This window comes from Canis lupus, chromosome 8 (genome assembly GCF_011100685.1).
Source record: "Canis lupus familiaris isolate Mischka breed German Shepherd chromosome 8, alternate assembly UU_Cfam_GSD_1.0, whole genome shotgun sequence".
Classification (NCBI taxonomy): domain Eukaryota; kingdom Metazoa; phylum Chordata; class Mammalia; order Carnivora; family Canidae; genus Canis; species Canis lupus.
Genome location: NC_049229.1, coordinates 49,173,940 through 49,193,993, shown reverse-complemented (window position 1 = coordinate 49,193,993; position 20,054 = coordinate 49,173,940). Strand labels below are relative to the sequence as shown.

The 20,054-nt window shown below is 39.6% G+C and overlaps 1 protein-coding gene across 27 annotated transcripts in view; it reads right to left on the bottom strand.

The window, feature by feature from the left end:
• TTLL5 (tubulin tyrosine ligase like 5) overlaps positions 1 to 20,054 on the bottom strand; it is a 269,103-nt gene that overhangs the window by 41,580 nt on the left and 207,469 nt on the right. For 21 of the 27 annotated variants that reach the window (XR_005363554.1, XR_005363553.1, XR_005363555.1 and 18 more), the window contains one exon: positions 3,596 to 3,678. The exons of 4 other annotated variants lie outside the window; for them this stretch is intronic. Coding sequence is in view for 20 of the 23 variants with exons in the window: in XM_038545309.1 (XP_038401237.1) it covers positions 3,596 to 3,678 (83 nt within the window). In the remaining 3 variants the exon portion in view is untranslated. Of the gene's footprint in view, positions 1 to 3,345; positions 3,513 to 3,595; positions 3,679 to 20,054 lie in introns of those variants that run through there. 2 more of the 27 variants (XM_038545313.1, XM_038545327.1) reach the window with 2 other exon arrangements.

Sequence of the window (20,054 nt, the reverse complement as noted above, 5' to 3'; positions counted from 1 at the left end):
CTCTGCGGAGAGTCTGCCTCACTCTCTCTGTGTCTTTTATAAATAAATAAATAAATAAATAAATAAATAAATAAATAAATAAATAAATAAAATAAAATAAAATAAAATAAAATAAAATAAAATAAAATAAAATAAATAAATAATTTCTTTTTTAAAAAAGTGAAAGTGACTTCTAGATCCTTAGAATTTATGCTCCACTGGGTTTACTCTGTATTAAAATAAGTTGCTGTCTCTTGTCTCACTGGGGGACAGTGAAGTGGGCAGCTGTTAACCCAACCACATTGAAAGAAAGAGGATAAAGCTAAAGTGTGTTTTACCAAGGCCCCAAATAGCCAATATTTAACAAGGACATTGTTTCTTACTTCTTGTAAATGAAATCCAGCATCGGTGTTCAAAAGGTAGTAAGAATCCTTCCACCAACTACAGACCCACAAGAGCTTTAAACAACAACAAATTGGGCTGGGGGCAGGGGGTGGGGGGCAGGCAGAGGCGGGGCTCCAGGACAGAAAAGATGTAGGAAGAAGCGAAGGCCAGGGATGAGGGCAGCTGGGATGGCTTCAGACCCTCTAAGAGTGGGGGTTTACACTACAAAGTCAGCACGAGAGAAATGCCAGTTATCTAATCTGTGGCTCTCTGCTATTTTAGTTCACCATCGCCACTTCAGAACTCAAGAACGCCATAGTTATAAAGAACGAAGGCCAATGGCTTTGGCTTTGAGCCAAAGGCCCTCACGCTAGCTTCCTTCTCAAGTTTCCAAATTTGCTGACTCTACACCTTCCCTTCCATAGCAAACTCTGAATGTTTAGTTTGAAGTAGGGAAGTCAAGGAAAAAGTAACGTTCGTGGTGCATTCCAGGCCTTCTGTTGGCAGCTTTCACATTCACTACCTCATTTAATGTTCATAATGAGAAGAACAAGGTCGCTAGGTCACCATCAGTGGGAAAGGATTCGGAGTTGTTTTTCAACAATGTGCTGGGATGAACCAGTATCTCATTCAGGCGCCTGATGAACAAAGTCATACAGCTTTAAGGCCTGGTTGGCTAGACTTATAGAGGGTCAAGGGGCCAGGAAACAGACTTTCGCTATATTCATGCACTCAATAATACCATGTTTAACCAACTGAGTTAACTGGACCAGACAGGGGCTAAATACCTTTCAAAGTCAGCCTAGCGATTCCTGTAGAGGAACAAATGTCCCATCTCGGAGAGACACATAAACTTTGACTTATTATGAGGGTTGTTCTCCCTTCTTGTGGGTTTAAAGAAAAAATGTTTCTAATAGCAACCCACCCTCCTCTTTGTAGGACACCCTTCTGAACCCCTAGAATAACACCTTTAAATCTATGTGTCATACAGAAAAATACATGATGATTTATAGTTGAAACACTGATGTGCCAGGTACTCACTAGCTGTATAAATAACTCTAACAGGGTTAGTTACTATTGTATGGCTAAGGCAAAATGTTTATTGGAAAGTATGGGAAATGCCTGAGACTCACTATACCATGTTCATCAGTGTTTCTTTAACTGAGGATCAGGAACACCAGGGAAGGCACAGAATAGGAACAAATTCAAGGCACTTTAGAGGGCCAGAGTCATTGGAGACAAAAGCAGTAAACAGCAGGCTACCTAAACAAGGTGGAAAGAATAATACACTTGTCTGAGGTAGAAACAGGGGAAAGGTAGGTATTAAAATCCAGGGAGACATACAACTTCTCTTTGCTCTGTGGCTTTATGCTGCTACTGAATTCATTACCACTGTTACAAAATCTCTAACCTGTAACTTCAGTCAATAAATATGAATTCATGATTGAGATGCTGAGAGTATGAGCCACCTGACCCCTCCAATTTCCAACTTCTTCAGCCAAAGTGCATGCAGAGAGTTCAATTCTGTACTTAATACATCAATTTGACATGCAAATGCAGTAGGCAGGTTTCCTGCATCTCCTGTGTTTTGCAACTCTCTCTAGCTGCAGCAATTTGCTGGATAGAGATATTCAGCTGTATATAGTGTGAAATTCTCCCAGCCACCAATTTCTAGGCTATAACAGTTCCAGGGGGAAATTTTACATCCTTAAAAATAACTACCATATTCTAGTAATTCTTTTTGGGGTGAAGGGAGGAGCAAGTAGATACCTATCAAATAGTTTTTGAACTCAGGTTCTAAGATCTTAAGCAGAATACAAAATCTTTATACTCTTACATTATTACTGACCTGGGTATAGGTAGAAAGCCTTTCTCTCTATATTGCATCCTTTAATTCCATAATAAGCCTATGAGAGATATATAACTATCTCCATGACACAGTCTAACCAGGCTTTTGGTGGTCTTATAATTATTTTAAGGTATACTATGTCACACACATACCCTTCACACCTAGGCCCTATAGACTCCTTGATGGTTCTCCTTCTTGTACTCAGGACCAAGTTCCCTGCATGGTACCTCTATAACCTGTTCTCTCACTGCTCCCTGGCTCATGCTCCAGTCCCTGGTCACAGTGACACAAGGGCTCCCAAAACACGGTGCATTTTCACCCCGCTATCCACTCTCCCACCCCATTTCCACATGCCTTGTTCCTTCTTCCTGAACTCCCTTGGCCCCATGCCTCCCTTCCCCTGGTGTGGACTTGTCAACGTTCAACCCTCTGCTTAGATGTTTCTTCCTCCAGAAAACCCTCTCTAATAATGAAAGAGCTCAGGCCAAGTCGCTGGGATGCAAATACTGCTGCGGTAATAACTAGCTGTGGGATTTTGGATACATTTTATAATCTGTGCCTGTATTTCTGCAGCTGTAAAATGGGGAACACGGTTCCGGTTCATATGCCTGTTTTGTGAACAAATGTGTTATCACAGGTAAACCATTCAGAACTGTGCCTGACACACCAGATATTTAGCTGATGGTTATTCTATACATCCCCAGTACCTGGTAGTTACCCACCCTGTACCCACTCCCTGTGGACTCTTCTTTCTGCCTGAGTTTGTAAATTCTTGGACAGGGGCACTGCTAGGTACATCCTGTATGCCCCTCTATGCCCAGCGTTTCACTTTCTCTATGGTAGGAACTCAAGAAAAAATATTTATTAAAGTGAATCCAAGTGATTTTCTTTTAATCTTCTGATTACTTATTAGTTCATTTTTACAAATCAGTACTCATAGGAAACCCTCCCTAGACCAATGCTTCCTTATACATGGGTACCTAAACTGACCCTAGTACGCAGCTGGCAATAGACCAGCAAGGCCACAATATGAGCGTGACAGGACTTCAATCAAAGGCCGGAGCTTTGTTGTGCTGAGGGAGTTAGTAAGAGATACGACACGTGGGGGTACTAGATGAACAGTGAAACACCAGTCAAATACAGACACTTTTACTAAATGCTGCAAATCCAATTACACTCTTCCAGACTGAGAAATGTAATCCACTCCGAACTAGTTCTGGAAAACCATGCCATCCTCAAGTGCCCATCTGCCAATGCTTCAAAAGCCTGGATGCTTCTTCATTCTGTGAACTGCATGTTTCTTCGGATGCAGAAGAGAGAATATGCCCAGGCCAGCACCCTCCCTGTCCTCCCGACTGCAGAAGAGCTGGTGTGCCCACTAACCTGTGGAACTGGTGATGGGCATGAAGGCTGCGGAGTTAAGGCTGCTCTGGAGACCATTCAGCTGCCCTTCTGCAGAGGACCCTCTGAAACACAAGCAGCTTGGTTAGAGTGGCAGATGAAAGGGGAAGTAAAATGCAGGCCCTCCCATGGCTCTGCCTCTTGCTCCTGGTGTTCTTTCTCAGGTGCCACAACTATGAGTCTACTGCATTTGGTGGGTAGAGCCAGGAATGGTGCTAAATATTTCCTACAGTGCACTGGAAGGTGTCCTCAAACAAATTTTCGAGCCCAAGATGTCAATAGTGCTGAGGTTGAGAAACCTTTGCATAGAGGCATCTTCCCTCATGCCAACTCTGACAAGAGATGGGACAGAGTATACTGGATGCTTTGGCATATACTCTCCAACCACGTGTCTTAGAAATTCTATGACTGGGCTTATAGGACATGCCAGGTCTCCCTATTACAGGCTCTTACAGATTTGTATTTCTTTCATTGCATTTACCTGAATTATAAGAGAGTGTGCAACTGGTTGCTTAATATCTATCATCCTTGCTAAAAAGCTCCATAAAGACTGAGATCGTATCAGCCTTATTCACTGTTGTGTCCATAGGTCCTGATATTGCATTTTGCACACATTAGGTATTTAATAAATATTTTAAAAAACAATCTTGTCTATTGCCCCGTAAATACATATTACTTGTTGGACTCATCTACCTTGACTTCAGTTGATGTGTGAAAATTATACCTTGGAAGATTAAAATTTTCATATGCTCAGTTCTTTCTCTGTTGAGCAGCATCTAGCCTGACCTTTGAAATCCTTCTCCTAGCACTATTTTTCCATTTATTCATCCATGCAAAAAATACTTAAGTATCACCTGTGCTTGGTACTAGCAAGGACGTAGACATTAGACAAATACATGAGGTACAAACTATGTGATAAATGCTAAGGAGAAAAAGCACAAGGCATTTTAAGAGAATGAAAACAAGGGAACCTGACTGAGATGGTGATGAGAGTGGTCAAGGATGGTCTTTCTGGAAAAATCGTATTTCAGCTACATCATGAAGTTATGAGAAGTAGGTATTGGCCAAGAGTAGGAAACAGGTAAGAGCTTTTCATGAAGAAGAAATAGCATTATATATATGATATATATGGATCATATATATAATGAATCTGAGACAGAAAAGTGGTTAGAATGTCCTAGGAGCCCTTAAAGAACAGCAAGGTGGAGGGGGAGTCAAGCAGTGTTTGCCAAAATGTCCTTGACAGGAACCACCTGGGATCACTTATTAATCATACAGCTTTCCAGGCCCTTCCCTTGGAGATTCTGACTCAGTGGGTCTGGGATAAAGCCTGAGAACTGAGGCTTTTTATAGCTCCCCAGGCGTCTAAGCGATTTCTATCGCCAGAGAAGTGAGGAAAACATTGACTAGTGGGTAAGGGGAAGGTGGGAGGAAGAGCACTCAGAGATTCTGGCAGACGCTTAGGTGCCATGCCCCTTGAGAACATACCCCAGCAGTGATGCAAAGACCACAGTGTCTTGTACCCTTCCCCTCTAGCAAGCTGCAGTCCTGGCCCTACCCACTCCTTTCCACTTTCACTTGGAGGACAAGGGAACTGTAGAGACGAAAAGGAGAGAAAGGAACAGAGGGCTTCTCCCTTTTCCTATGAGCCTCAGCCTCGGACAGCTACATTTGAAATGCTTAGGCATTTTATTTCAGCCCTTTATGGACCCAAAGAACTACCCAAAGCATCTGCAGCTAATACTGACTCTTCTAGGTCTAAGGGAAAAAAGGAAAAGTTCTGGAGCCTAGGATGGGCTCTTTCCTCTACAGAAGTTAAAAAACAAAACCCAAACCAAAAACTTTAGGGCCCCTTGCATGCATTGGTGGCAGCTAAGGCAAGAAAAGCGACGGGGCTGGTCTCAGTCTCAGAGAGGAAGCCCTGAGAGTTAAACAGTAAAAGGAAGCAGACAGGCAAAGTACTGGTGTCAGTAGAAGAAATGAAATCAGTGAACAGGGAGCTCCCCAAGGGATGAACAGAGTCCCTAGGTGTTTGCAATGAGTGAGTGCAGTGTCTCCCAACCTCTTCCTCCTCTCTGGAATACTCTCTCTCTCTCTCTCTCTCTCTCTCTTTTAAGATTTTATTAATTTATTCATGAGAGACCACAGAGAGAGAGAGAGGCAGAGACACAGGCAGAGGGAGAAGCAGGCTCCTCGCAGGGAGCCCAGTGTGGGACTCGATCCCAGGACCCTGGGATCATGACCTGAGCCAAAGGCAGACGCTCAACCACTGAGCCACCCAGGTGTCCCTCCTCCCTGGAATTCTTATCCCACACTTCACCCTCATGGGTTTCCTCCTGTTCCTCTCCTGACTTCTGCCCCTATGTCCATCCCCTCTGTTCCAGCTCCAGTCACTCTTCCATCCTCCTCTCCATCCATTCCCATCACAGGACTTGGGAACCACCTCTAATTCCAACTTTGAACATTTCTAATGATTCTGCTGTTTCTAGCACAGGCTCCCCATTTCCCCGGTGGTGGAGAAATGTGTCCAACAGCCGCTCAAGAGGAAATTCAGAGTGAATTTTTCCATGGAAACACTGGTACAGAAAATGGTTTGGGTCTATGTTTTTACTACTTCAGGCACATCAGGGATAAATATGCTTTTGTTGTGATAACATCATTTTCCCTGGGAAAATACATGCCAGCTTCTGGACAACCCACACCTAAATGAGAACTTTTGAACCACAGCTTATTTAGGGCCTGTATGTTAACTTGTACTTGCTGGTATGCTTCTGCAATAATTCTTTGCTGCTTTCCTGGGAGCATCTGTGTTTTAGGAAATAGTTACACAGGAAGGTACGTCTGTGTTTCCTTGCTTGTCTAAGTCGCTGTGTTTTAACACCAAGATAACAGGACCTACCTCATAGGGTTGTTGAGGATTAAATAAAACAGTGAATGTGAAGCACATCTTAGCATAGTATCTGGGATTATATTAATGGCTAAATAAACATGAACCTTCATTAGTATTGGTATTTTTTCTTAGAGATACTAACCATCTTTGCATTCACTAGAACCCTATGTACACTGAAATATTAAGCCAGGTGACTTGGTAACTCTAATTCAATATGGAATATGAGTGCTACCCTATGCAAGAATGACCATGACATAGTCAGAACTAAGAAGTTAACAGCAATTTGCTATCAAAATCAAAAGGTAGTTAACTGGCAACCTACAGGGTAGAAATCTCATGGTCAGAATTACTCTTAAACCCCCTTAAGAAGAGAGGTCTCATTTGAGATTGACAAACTACCTCTCAATAAGTCCAATAATCACATTTTTTCAGTTTCAGAATGAACCACCGTTTCTTCAGCTATGCACCAAATGAAGTAGCTGGCCTGTCATACAACATGGCTTTTGGCATGAGAAGAACCCACAGCACAGTGGGATGCTCATCCTACATGAGAAGCCCATGGGAAAGGAGGCTGATGGGAGGAACAATACATCTCCCATTCTGTCCCAAGAGGAACATAGAATAGAGTCAGTCGCTACTGAAATTGTACATGCTCTTTCTCTCTGAAGAGCTGAACGTGCAAAGTTAAACGTGTGTTTGCTGCAGGTCCATTGCCTGTTGTTTTCACAGTACATATGGAATATAAAGAGGTGGCTAAAAGATGAACTCAGAAAAGTGACTTTTCTGCAGTGAGGAATACTGAAAAGACGGGACAAGCAAAGTGCCATAAATTTTAAGTTAGAGTTTAAACCGAGAAGAGTGCTAGATGTGACTATGTAGTCCCGTAGTGTTTCTTACCTGCTCTTCTTGGAAGAGATGTCATACTAGGAGCTGGAAGAAGGTGAGATACAGCCCCAGGTTGAGAGTTTGAGGCTTTCTACAATCTCGGCTGTGGTGCTGGGCTTAGTTCAGATCTATCTCCACAGAATGAACTGCATAATTATCAAAAGCTCCTGAAGGGCATGCTAATTGATTGACTGAGCCACTTCAAAACTGAAATAAGATACATGGCCATGTCTATATAGTAACATGTATAGTAGCAACGAAGAATTCCAATTAGAATTAGAATTAGAAGAATTCCATTAATAATGACATGCTCTTTTCAACTAAGGCAGGATCTTTCCTTTGGACAGATTCATTGCAAGTACCTGAAGAGTTTCCCTAAGTAATAAGTGTGTACTTTCTAACCCAGAATTCAATTCACTTGCTACACTCTTGCCTACTCCTTTGCTCTCTTGCATTTTCCTGGAGTCCAAGGAAAGGCCTGACTTTGAGTAAGGGAGAATAGCCTCTCTGGGCCTTTCAAAGAAATTGTTTAGCAATGCATTACAAATAAATAACATCTCTAGAAGCAGAAAGATTGCCTACATTTATTATTGAAAGATTTCTTCTAGTGCTAGTCTCCACTTAGGCAATATATGCGGATCAAACAGCTGGCTAGGAATTCCACTGGCATCAGGAGCAAACCATCCAGCTGGCCTATATGACATAACCTCACCAGTCTGGAGGGTTATAATGAGTAAAATCCCTACCATCCATTTTGCTGGTAAGGCTTCTGACGTGCTTTTTCGTGGATTTTTATTTCCTTTATTTGTGGTTTCCTCTGTTCTTCTTTTTTTTTTTTTTTTTCCCATTATTTTGATCGGTGGAAACTTTTCTGAAAGTGATATCCTTTCTTTAGGATCTGTTTTGTTCATTACTTCACAAGATTGACTGTGGTTTGGTGTATATTGTTTCTCTTCAAGTTCTTTTCAAGGCTGTCCACATCTTTAACACAGAGGTACTAGTTTTCTGTTCCAGTGGTTTCGTAAAAGTTTATCTTGGATTCAGGCCACCACATTGGGGATGACCTTTCTATAGTAGGAAGGACCCACAAAAGAAAAATGCTCAAGATTTCACAGGAAGAGGAGAGCTAGAAATGCTGACCTTGCCAGGGCTGTGGCAGACAGGCCTGGTGGCATCTGTGAAGGTTCTGAAAAGAAACCCCAAACTTGATCATTTTTATAAAATACTGGTGACAACCACCTTCTTTCAATTCCCAAAGGAGAAAAGAAATCTCAAGTTAGGGTAAAGAACTGAATCCTTAAAGGAACATGTGCTCTGACTTAGCAAACATTTACTTGCAGATGAATCATCTTACAATGTTACTCCCAACCTACATGTGTGCAGGTTATGTGTGCCTCTTTCTATTATCCATTAGTCCAGGGATTATATATGCGCTGCACAAACAGAAGCTAATATGTGAATCCTTAGCAAATAATAATGAGAACATTATTAATTTGGGTCTGGTTCCAAAACCAATTCAAGAAACATTTCATGAAGCCAACTTTTGTGCAGCAGCAGCGGTGCCCAAGATTCCATTTTATAAATATACTACACCTTACCTAAGCCATATTCCATTATATTTGCTGCTATGTCCCTTTTTCTTCTTAATATTATCTCTGTAGGTATCTTCTCTTTTTAAATTTACTGTATTAGTCTCTTCAGAGTTTTTTTTAAAAAGATTTTTATTTATTTATTTGAGAGAGAGGGAGTGGGAAGGAAGAAGGAAGGAGGGGGGGAGAGAGAGAGAGAGAGAGAGAGAGAGAGAGAACGAGTGGGGGAGGGGAAGAGAGAGAGGGAGGAGACTCTCTACTGAGCAGGGGGCTTGATGGGGGCTTGATCCTGGGACTCTGGGATCATGACCTGAACCGAAGGCAGATGCTTAACTGACTGACCACCCAGGCGCCCCTTTCCAGGTTCTACTGTCAGTTTCATTCATTCCTTCACCAAGTACTGAGGTCTCCATGTGCCACACTCTGCTTGAGGCACTGTTCTTTCATGTTCTCCCATGTGCCAGGCTGTTCTGGTGACTTCTTTTTATTATTTCACTTTGATTTGGATTAATTTAATCTGTTGTTCCTTTTATAGTTTTTTAAGTTAAATGATTACCTCAGTTATTTTCAATCCTCCTTGTCTTTTCAATACATGTATAGTTATGAGATTAATTTTGAGAGCAACTCTGGCTATCCCACAAATTTGATATGTAGCACTTTCCATAAGGCATCCAATTCTATGTGGTTGATGATTTTCATTATGATTACCTCTCTAACACATGGCTACTATGTGCTATATTTTTAAAAATTTTCAAACACATGAGTCCTTTAAAAAATTACCTTTTGATTTTTCCTAATTAAAGTGTATTTATTGTTAAAGAATATAAAGCATTTGGCATGGGCTTCTTTGAAACGTGTGAAGCCTTTATTTGTGACAATATGTACTGAGTTTTTATAAACATATACTTGAAGAGACTGTATCTTTTCCCTTTTGGACACAGGAATCTATGCATAGCTATTAATATTTTTCAGACTATGAGTTGTGACTCATAAAGGAGTTGTAAAATCAATTCAAGGATCCCATTAGCAATTCTAAAAAATAGGAGATAGTATTTCATGAAACTTTTACTTCATATATATAATATAGATATTTTTACTAGGTTGCATATAAAATGTACTTTTTTATTATAAGTGGTGGCCAGAAAAAGATGAAAAACTGCTTATCAAAGCCAACTGTTATTCTGCATTTCAAATATTTCAAATCTTCAGAAATTTCTTTGAGGTACCTATCAGTTACTGATAGAAGTAGATTAAAAAAATCACCCACTACAATTGATAATTTTCCAATTTTTCCTTACATTATTGTCAGCATTTGATTTATATATTTGAAATTTATGATGTTAACTGCATACCAGTGTTTTTATCTCTATTAATGCTTTTTGCTTAATTCTATTTTATTTATTGCTATACTCATGTTCTTTTTAATTAGAACTGTATGGTTTACTTTCTTTTCATTGTTTGCACTGTGAAATTTTACTCTAGGTATCTCTTTTAAATAGGCTATAACTGAACATGTTTAAAAATGCAACTTCATAATCTACCTCTTAATAGAAGAGTAAAATCCTGTTAGCGCTGTGATTATGCATATAACTGGACTTATTTCTACCATCTTAGTTTTTATTTTCCACTTACCACCCTTTTTATTTGCTTTTTTGTTTTCTTTTTCTGCCTTCCAACCAGATTCAAAGTTTCCATATTCTCTTCTCTCTCCTTCCATTGGTTTGAAAGCTACAGATTGTATATCAATTACTTAGCTATTTTTTTCTAAGTGTAAAATTTAGCTATTTTTTCTACTTTTTTCCTCCAATATTTCTCTTGCCCTTAGAACATGACACAGACCTGTTATATTTTCACTATCCACTGAATCCCATTGTCCCTCAAGCTTGTCTTTGTTGTCTCAAACACATTTTACTTTTTTAAAAGACCAACAATTATGCTTATAGTAATTAACATTCGTTACCATTTAATAAAAGTCTTGCACATCACTGCGTTCATGTTATCCAATACTTCTGTTTATTTTTATTGTATCCTAAGTGAAGAAGTGTATCCTAAGAGGTACACTCTTAGACTTCGAATATCTCAAATTATTTGTATTTTGGCTTGTCTCTTGAATGACAGTTTAGCTGGGTATAAAATTCTAAACTGAAAGACACTTTACCACAACACCTGAGCTATCAGCTCTTGTCTTCTGTCATCTGTTATTGCTGAAGAAAAGAATATCAGGGATGCCTGGGTAGCTCAGCGGTTGGGTGCTTGCCTTCAGCTCAGGTAGTGATCCTGGGATCTGGTATCAAGTCCCGCATCAGGCTCCCTGTGAGGAGCCTGCTTCTCCCTCTGCCTGTGTCTCTGCCTCTCTCTCAGTCTGTGTCTCTTATGAATAAATAAATAATTAAAAAAAAAAGAATATCAGTATTCTGGGTTCCTTTGTGAATTTTCTTTAAAGTAGTATGTAAGTCCTCCCTTTATGCTCAGTGTTCTGCATCTAAATATGCATTCCTTTTGGCACATGGGATGAATTTTTTAGCCGAGAACATTTATTTCTTTAATTCCAGAGAAGTCTCAGTTATTATTTCTTATAGTGTAACTTGTCCACCTCTCTCTCAGGTATCCTTTCTGATACTCAATCTTGTGATCAGAGTCACATGTCATGTTCCACAAGACAATCCTATCAGATACCAGATCTAACATGTCTGGCTGTTCAGAAATATTAATCTCATTTGTAAGAAATTCGTGTTCTAGTTCTTGACTTTGTTGGCAATCTTCCTTAGATTCAGATTTCTTCGTGTGTTTTGCAATTTTGGTTTGTAAGCTCATGTTGAATAATAATTATTTCTCCCCCTTGTCTCTGTGCTTGCTGTCGAAAGGTTTTATAGGGTCTTCCACCCATCCTCTTACCCTAGTCCAGAACCAGACTGTACACTGGTATTTCAGTGTCCTTGCCTCAGTCATATTTAGAAATCCAGGTGAATTCTCAGACATGAACAGTTGGACCCTCATGTGGTGCGGCCCACATAAGTTTTATCAATCTCCCATGAGGAGAGCCCACTTAGCTCAGGATAAATCTTAGTATTACTGACATTTTGGACTGGGTAATTCTTTGTGGTGGGGAACTACCCTGTGCTTTGCAGGATGTTTGCCAGCATCTCTAGACTCTCATTAGATGTCAGTAGGAATTCCTTACCCCCCATCCAGCTAATGATAATAATAAAAAAAATTCCAGACATCGCCAGATATCTTCTGGGGGTAATATTTTCCCCAGTTGAAAAATTACTATTTTACTTCCAATTAATGAGCCTGGCTTCTTAGTCATTCCTCTTGGGTAGGGCACTTTCAGGCTCCAACATGCCACAGGGGCTGAACTCCAGGCTGTTGCTACCTACTTCCAAAGCAGAGTTCAAAAAGCTTGTTTCAGCTTCATTTACTGATTCTCAGTTATTTTTGTACCCTAGTTTTGGGGCAAAGGGGATGTTTCCCTTGTTTTGAAGCTCAGCGAGGTCCCCCCCCCCCTTTTTTAAAATCAGTTCTATGTGTTTGAAGCAAAGGGAGAGTATTAAGTGTAAACTTATGAAGACAACGTGACTGGAAGTTGTCTTTTGTTTTATTTGAAGCTAAGCCCTTGCCTTCAGTAGTCATTAGAATTATTAGTGATCAAGATCTCAGAATGTGTTTGAACTTCCACAGCCTTGCAAGCTACAGCCAAATCACACTTAAAAATATCAGCTTAATAACAACAAAAATGCCATTTCTTTTAATAGGGAACAACAGCTGCGGCAAAAATTATAACTATACCAATATACATGCATGGACACTTGGTATGTGTCAGGGAAATAAATGATCTCATTTAATCCTAAGAACAGCTCCATGATGTAGGTAATATTTTACAGATAATGAAACAGAGACTTAGAGGGGTAGCCTCAAAAAATAGTCAATTGAATGAAGGAGACAGGATTCAAATTTAATTAGAAATCTTGGGCTGTTAGCAATTGTGCTTCCCATACACTACTTACTATTCTACACAGTATAAACAATTACTGATGACATCATTGTTACTTGGTGATCCTTGACACATACACCTTGTTACACAATACTATGTCACCACCACCACCTCAACTACCACCTCTAGCGTGTCTCCATCTCCACCACTGACTCCTTTACCACCATTTTCTGAGAACTTGTCATGAATATAAGCTAGTTTGGGGGCTGAAGAATACATTTGTCTCCCCTCTCTTAAAAATAAGCTTTATGGGAACTGGGCTTGTGTCTGTCCTCTCCGACTGGTGTTAATCACGAATATTTAGAGCAATGCTCAGCACCATGGACATTCAACATATGCGTGATAAGAGGATAAAGACAAGGTATCTGTTCCTAGAGACTTATGGGAAGAAGAACATATATAAAAAGGAAGAATTAGACAAGGGGATAGATGGTAGAGTTAGCAGAGGTACTTGGCAAAGCTACATCAAGGTGATAAACTCTGATCTTGAATAAAACACAGGACTTAGATTCAAGAGGGCAGAGGGCACAAGGAAGAGGGGAGAACATGAGCATGTAGGAACAATGAACATGAGCATGTGTGTGGAGTAGACTGTAAGACAGTCCGGGGAAGGTTATAGACAGGATAGAGGACATAGTGCAGAAGGCTTTGATATCAGAGTAAGGACTCTCAACTTTATCTTGTAGGCACCTGGAAGCCTCCAAAGGTTCAAAGAACTATTTTAGAGATGATATTTTAAACTACTTCCTAGGGGGCAGCCCTGGTGGCCCAGCAGTTTAGTGCTGCTTTCGGCCCGGGATGTGATCCTGGAGACCCAGGATCGAGTTCCACGTCAGGCTTCCTGCACAGAGCTTGCTTCTCCCTCTGTCTGTGTCTCTGCCTCTCTCATTCTCTCTCTCTGTGTCTGTCATAAACAAAACAAAACAAAACAAAAAGACAAAACAAAACAAAAACTACTTCCTAGGGCTACTCATGCAACCTATTTATTTAAGAACCCATTTAGATAGTTTAAAAATTTCTACCTTGTTCTACTTGGGTATTCCTTTTATTCAAGAACCAATCTTGATAGCTAATATTTTTGAAAATATTACCTTTCAATTTAAAAAAATTTTTTTTTTGGTTCAGTTTTTAAAATTTAGTAGCAAATGATCATACAATGTTCTCATAATTTTTCGGTCTCCCTGTATCTCCTTTATTTTTTTATTTTTGTAAAAAATTTATTTATTGGGGATCCCCGGGTGGCTCAGCGGTTTAGAGCCTGCCTTTGGCCCAGGGCGTGATCCTGGAGTCCCGGGATTGAGTCCCGCATAGGTCTCCCAGCATGGAGCCTGCTTCTCCCTCTGCCTGTGTCTCTGCCTCTCTCTCTCTCTCTATGTCTATCATAAATAAATAAAATCTTAAAAAAAAAGATTTGTTTATTTATTTGAGAGAGAGAGCCACTGTCAGTTTCAAGACTTATGTTTAAGTTTTAATCCATTTTGAGTTAATTTTTGTATATGGTGTGAGAAAGAGTTTCATTTTTTTTATGTGGCCATCCAGTTTTCCCAGCACCACTTATCTATTTATTTATTTTTAATTTTTTTATTGGAGTTCAATTTGCCAAAATATAGCATAACATCCAGTGCTCATCACAAGTGCCCCCCTCAGTGCCTATCACCCAGTCACCCCATCTTCCCACCCATCTCCCCTTCCACTACCCCTTGTTCATTTCCCAGAGTTAGGTGTCTCTCATGTTTTGTCACCCTCACTGATATTTTCACTCATTTTCTCTCCTTTCCCTTTATTCCCTTTCACTAATTTTTATATTCCCCAAATGAATGAGACCATATAATGTTTGTCCTTTTCCGATTGACTTATTTCACTCAGCATAATACCCTCCAAGTCCCTCCACGTCGAAACAAATGGTGGGTATTTGTTGTTTCTAATGGCTGAGTAATATTCCATTGTATACATAAACCACATCTTCTTTATCCATTCATCTTTCGATGGACACCGAGGCTCCTTCCACAGTTTGGCTATTGTGGACATTGCTGCTATAAACATCGGGGTGCAGGTGTCCCGGCATTTCACTGCATCTGTATCTTTGGGGTAAATCCCTAGCAGTGCAATTGCTGGGATGTAAGACAGATCTATTTTTAACTCTTTGAGGAACCTCCACGCAGTTTTCCAGAGTGGCTGTACCAGTTCACATTCCCACCAACAGTGCAGGAGGGTTTCCCTTTCTCCACATCCTCTCCAACATGTGTTGTTTACTGTCTTGTTAATTTTCACCATTCTCACTGGTGTGAGGTGGTATCTCATCGTGGTTTTGATTTGTATTTCCCTGATGGCCAGTGATGCGGAGCATTTTCTCATCCAGCACCACTTATTTAAAGAGACCTTCCTTTCCCCATTGCATATTCTTGGCTTGGTCTTAAATTGACCATATATGCATAGGTTATTTCTGGGATCTCTATTGTGTTCCATTGATTTATGTGTCTGTTTTTATGTCAATGCCATACTGTTTGGATTACCACATCTTTGTAATTTAATTTGAAACCAGGAAGCATAATGCCTCCAGCTTTGTTCTTCTTTGTCAAGACAGCTTTGGCACTCTGTGGTCTTTGTGGTCCATACTGATTTCAGGATTGTTTGTTCTATTTCTGTGAAAAATGCCATTGGAATTTTGATACAGATTACAATGAATCTGTAGATTGCCTTGTGTAGTATTGACATCTTAACCAATATTAATTCTTCCAGTCCATGAACATAGAATATCTTTCCATTTATTTTTATGTCTTCAATTTCTTTCATGAATGTCTTGCAGTGTTTAGTGTACAAATCTTTCACCTCCTTGGTTAAATTTATTTCTAGGTATTTTATTCTTTTTGATGCAATTATAAATGAGATTGTTTTAATTTCTCTGACAGTTTGTTGTTAGTGTATAGAAATGCAACTGATTCTGTATACTGATTTTATGTACTGAAACTTTACTGAATTCATTATTAGTTCTAATAGTTTTTTTGGTGGAGTCTCTAGAAAATATTACGTATTTTCTTTTTTTTTAAGATTTTATTTATTTATTCATGATAGAGAGAGAGAGAGAGAGGCAGAGACACAGGCAGAGAGAGAAGTAGGCTCCATGCAGGGAGCCTGATGTGGGACTTGATCCAGGGACCCCAGGATCATGCCCTGAGCCAAAGGCAGACGCTCAACCACTAAGCCACCAAGGTGTCCCATATTTTCTATATAATATAAAATCATCTGCACATGACAGTTTTACTTCTTCCTTTCCAATTTGTATGCTCCTTATTTCATGTTCTTGCCTAAGTGCTCTATTTGGGATTTCCAGTACTATGTTGAATAAAAGTGGCAAGAGTAGGCATTCTTGTCTTGTGCCGATGTGTGTAATTCTTACTTTCAATATAGTGTGCAATATCATTCTGATCCAAGTTACTTAAAAGAATGTTTAAAAATTCCAATATTATTTGGGCTTTCTGTCCAGACTTTTCTTTTCTTTTCTTATTTTATTTATTTTATTTTATTTTCTGTCCAGACTTTTAATATCTCATTTTATTGTAACATGGTCAGAGAATAATATAATTCTGTATTGTCCTATATAACTGTTATTTTTTGAGGCTTTAATTGAAAAATATTCCATGGGAGCTCTGCAGGATACAAAACTGTATATCTGTTAATTTAATTTCATTAATTATATTGTTCAAAACCCTTCATGTCCTTATATTAGGTCTATTTTGCCTGTAATAATGACTACTACTTCTATTCCATTTCTGCAATGCGTTATTTTAGGTTGAATCCATCTTTTGTCAACATTTTTATCTTTGTATACTTTATCCTCAGAATTTCGAAAGTTTTTGAAATCTGTCCTATACTTCATTAATTTTCTGCAGTGTTCAATTCACTGTGTTTAACCTAAATTTTCCCTTAGGTATTTCTCATTTTCTTCCTGATCACAGACTACTTAACTCTGTGCATGAGATAGCCTTTTAAAGCTCTACACATCTATGTTCTCTAAGCTTAAATTTTGTCAAGAATGCACATTAGGAATTTTCTAAAATGTTTTCTTGCTTGCTTAAATTTATTTCAGAGGTTGGAAGCTCCCCTGAGTCTTCTTTGTTGAACTTTCTTTTAAACTATACCATCTATTCCTAGGCCCCAAGATTTTTAAATATTTGCTCATCCCCAGAGAGAAAGTCCTAAGTTTGCTATTAAAGACTTATGATCATGGAGGAATTGATATGGATTCTATAAAATGCATTAAGATCTTGCCCAAATCTTTTAAAAAGGGATTTTCCTACTCAGATAAGAAAGAAAAGTGAGAGATAGGAAATATCTAACAGTTATATTACCATTTTAACAGCCATTTTAGTATCCTAGTAGCAGGGATGAGAAGTAAGATTTTACTTTAAATTACCCAAGTATAAATCACCAAAGGAAGACCCATCATTCCATGACTCTCATGTACTTCTCCTCACTGGGCAATACACATGGCAGCAGCAACCTCTGGTTAGGTGTGTTTACTAGCACCCTCTGTCATCATCTATGCCAAAAGAAAACCCTAAGATCTAACACCACCACTGAGGTCCAAATGCTAAGGGCTGACCGGAGGAAAAAGTCTAAGTGGCAGATCCCTTGACTAGCACCCTGTCCCTTTGTACTTCCAGGCCCTGCCTCTCAGAGTGAGAGGGTGTTGTCTGGTATATTCCAGGTTTCCCACTCATTTCCTAGATTTCACTCTCATAGGAAGGCAAGATATAAAAGCCTTCAGTATTGTTCTTCAATTCAATCCTTCTCATGCTACATCTAACAGAAATTCTCCCAACACTTCAGTAGGAGAATGACAATAATTCTTCCTCCTTTTGAGAATTTCAGTGGCCACTTAAGTAGTAAAACTGGTGTGGAAAGGGAGGAGAGCAAGTTCTGAAGTGCTTACTTTGCATCTTCCCCAAGGCAATATTTTAGGATGATTAACCTGTCATTTGCTGTACAAAATGGATCTGAGTGGGTTGGTGGGAGGCCTTTGAAATTGGTGGTCTACTGGGAAGAGTCTGGGGTTAGCATGGTAGGTGACACAGATCTGGCTTTGGCTCTGCCACTGACCACCTGTGTTCCTTGCTACACTCACAGCGTTTCACTATGCCAGCAGTCTTTTATCTTTTAGCACTAAAAGTCTATAATTATATGTTTTGGAAATGCATAATTTATTTTTTAAAGGGTTTTATTTATTCATTTGACAGAGAGAGAGAGAGAGAGAGAGAGCGCGTGAGCATACAAGCAGGCAGAGCAGTAGACAGAAGGACAGGGAGAAGAAGGCTCTCCACTGTGCAAGGAGCTTGATGTGGGGGTTGATCCCAAAACTCCAAGATCAAGACCGGAGCCGAAGGCAGACGTATAACCAACTGACCCACTGAGGCACCCCAGAAATGCATAATTTAGAGAATCCTGTATTTAAGGATGGATATGCCACAGATTTGATCGTATTTCTTGAAATTACACATAATAAAAAAGGCTGAAAAGCTGACAGAAGATGGTTAACTACAATATGACACCTTGTATCCTCATATCAAGAACCTACTTTTGGATCATTTTAACTCTGGATCACTTTACCTCACATTAATGACTCATATGTTAAAAAGATAGGTATTTTTTTTACCCTGATCCTCATTTTTATATTTGTCTGACGTTAACCTCTCCCATTTTTATATTTGTCTGACATTAACCTCTGAGCATCTTTCATCATATTGCTTACACAACAAGTTCAGGTCCTATGAACTGGTTGGTACAGGTCTCAATACGCTGCTGGGTTACTGGCCTCTTTCCTCCCTTCCCGATGCTGAGCAGCCATTAACAAACACCACTGTCCTGGGTGCTGACATAGAACAAGCAGTTACCTTCCATTTCTGCTGAGGTCACCCTGATGCAGAATATCCTAAAACATGGGCAAGGAAAGGTAATTCCAGCTATTTAAAGCAAAGCACTTTCGTTAGGTCTGGTGTTTCTTCTGTATTTTTCTTTCTTCAGAGAAGCCCCAGGTACCACGGCTTTGATTCTGCCCTTCCCTATCATCTCTAGTCTGTGAGTTTTGCCCACGTCCCTGGCAAACCTTAATCCCCTCAGGTTTCTTTCTATTTCCTGGAGAGTATGATTCTGGCTCTAAGAAAAAGGTCATGTACAAGGAAGACACAGGTCATAAGCATGCAGTTGCTCCTAGGCTGTCATCCCTCTTAGTTCAGCTGACTGGAAGAAATACCAGAAATAGTTGCAAAAGGAGGATCTGAAGTGGGTACTAAATTATGACGTGTGGCAAACGCTAGAGAGGAAAGTCAAGAAAGGCTCCTGGCACTATGGAAAGGAGAAAAAAGTCTAAATCATTCTCTTCACAGACCTGACCAAGGAGATCTAGCTAAGAGAAATAGAAGTGTATGAATTTGAGAACTATAACAAAGAACTTCTGGGCCAAACAGGGATGAGCAAATGGCTATAAAGCAACAGAATTAAAAAAACGAATGTGCTCATAAAAAACTTTCAACAGAATAGACAGAAAACAAGTTTTTTTTTTTTTCAGAAAACAAGTTATTTTGGTTAATTATTCAGTGGGGACAGTGGTTTTTTTTCTTTTTTTTTTTCTTTTTTCTTTTTTTTTTTTTTACAGATGGGAAACTGAAACCTTTAGAGGGAAAAGTCACTTGAATATTATCATAAAGAAATAGGACCCCACTGTTCTGATTCTCAACTCCCTTTGCACCAACATCCAAACGACATTCCATCTTTTATGTTCTATTGTTCTCTAAACTCAATCCTCTAGGATGTGGAAACTTTGATGCTCTTGGAAATTGCTTCTATATTTGTCCAATGCCAACTTCTGTGCTAGGAGAAGTTTGAAGTTCAACCCAAAAACACAGGGCTTGGCACAGTCAATAGCTCATTACAACTTCTCATTAGTTGTGTCTCTTGGGGCAACTATGGCATTCCTGAGTGTGACTCAGTATCACCACTCAGAACTGAGGGTTCCTGATTAATCTGAACTGAGCCAGAATAAAGGCTGAAATGAGCTCCTACCAAATGAAGCAACATATCTTGCAG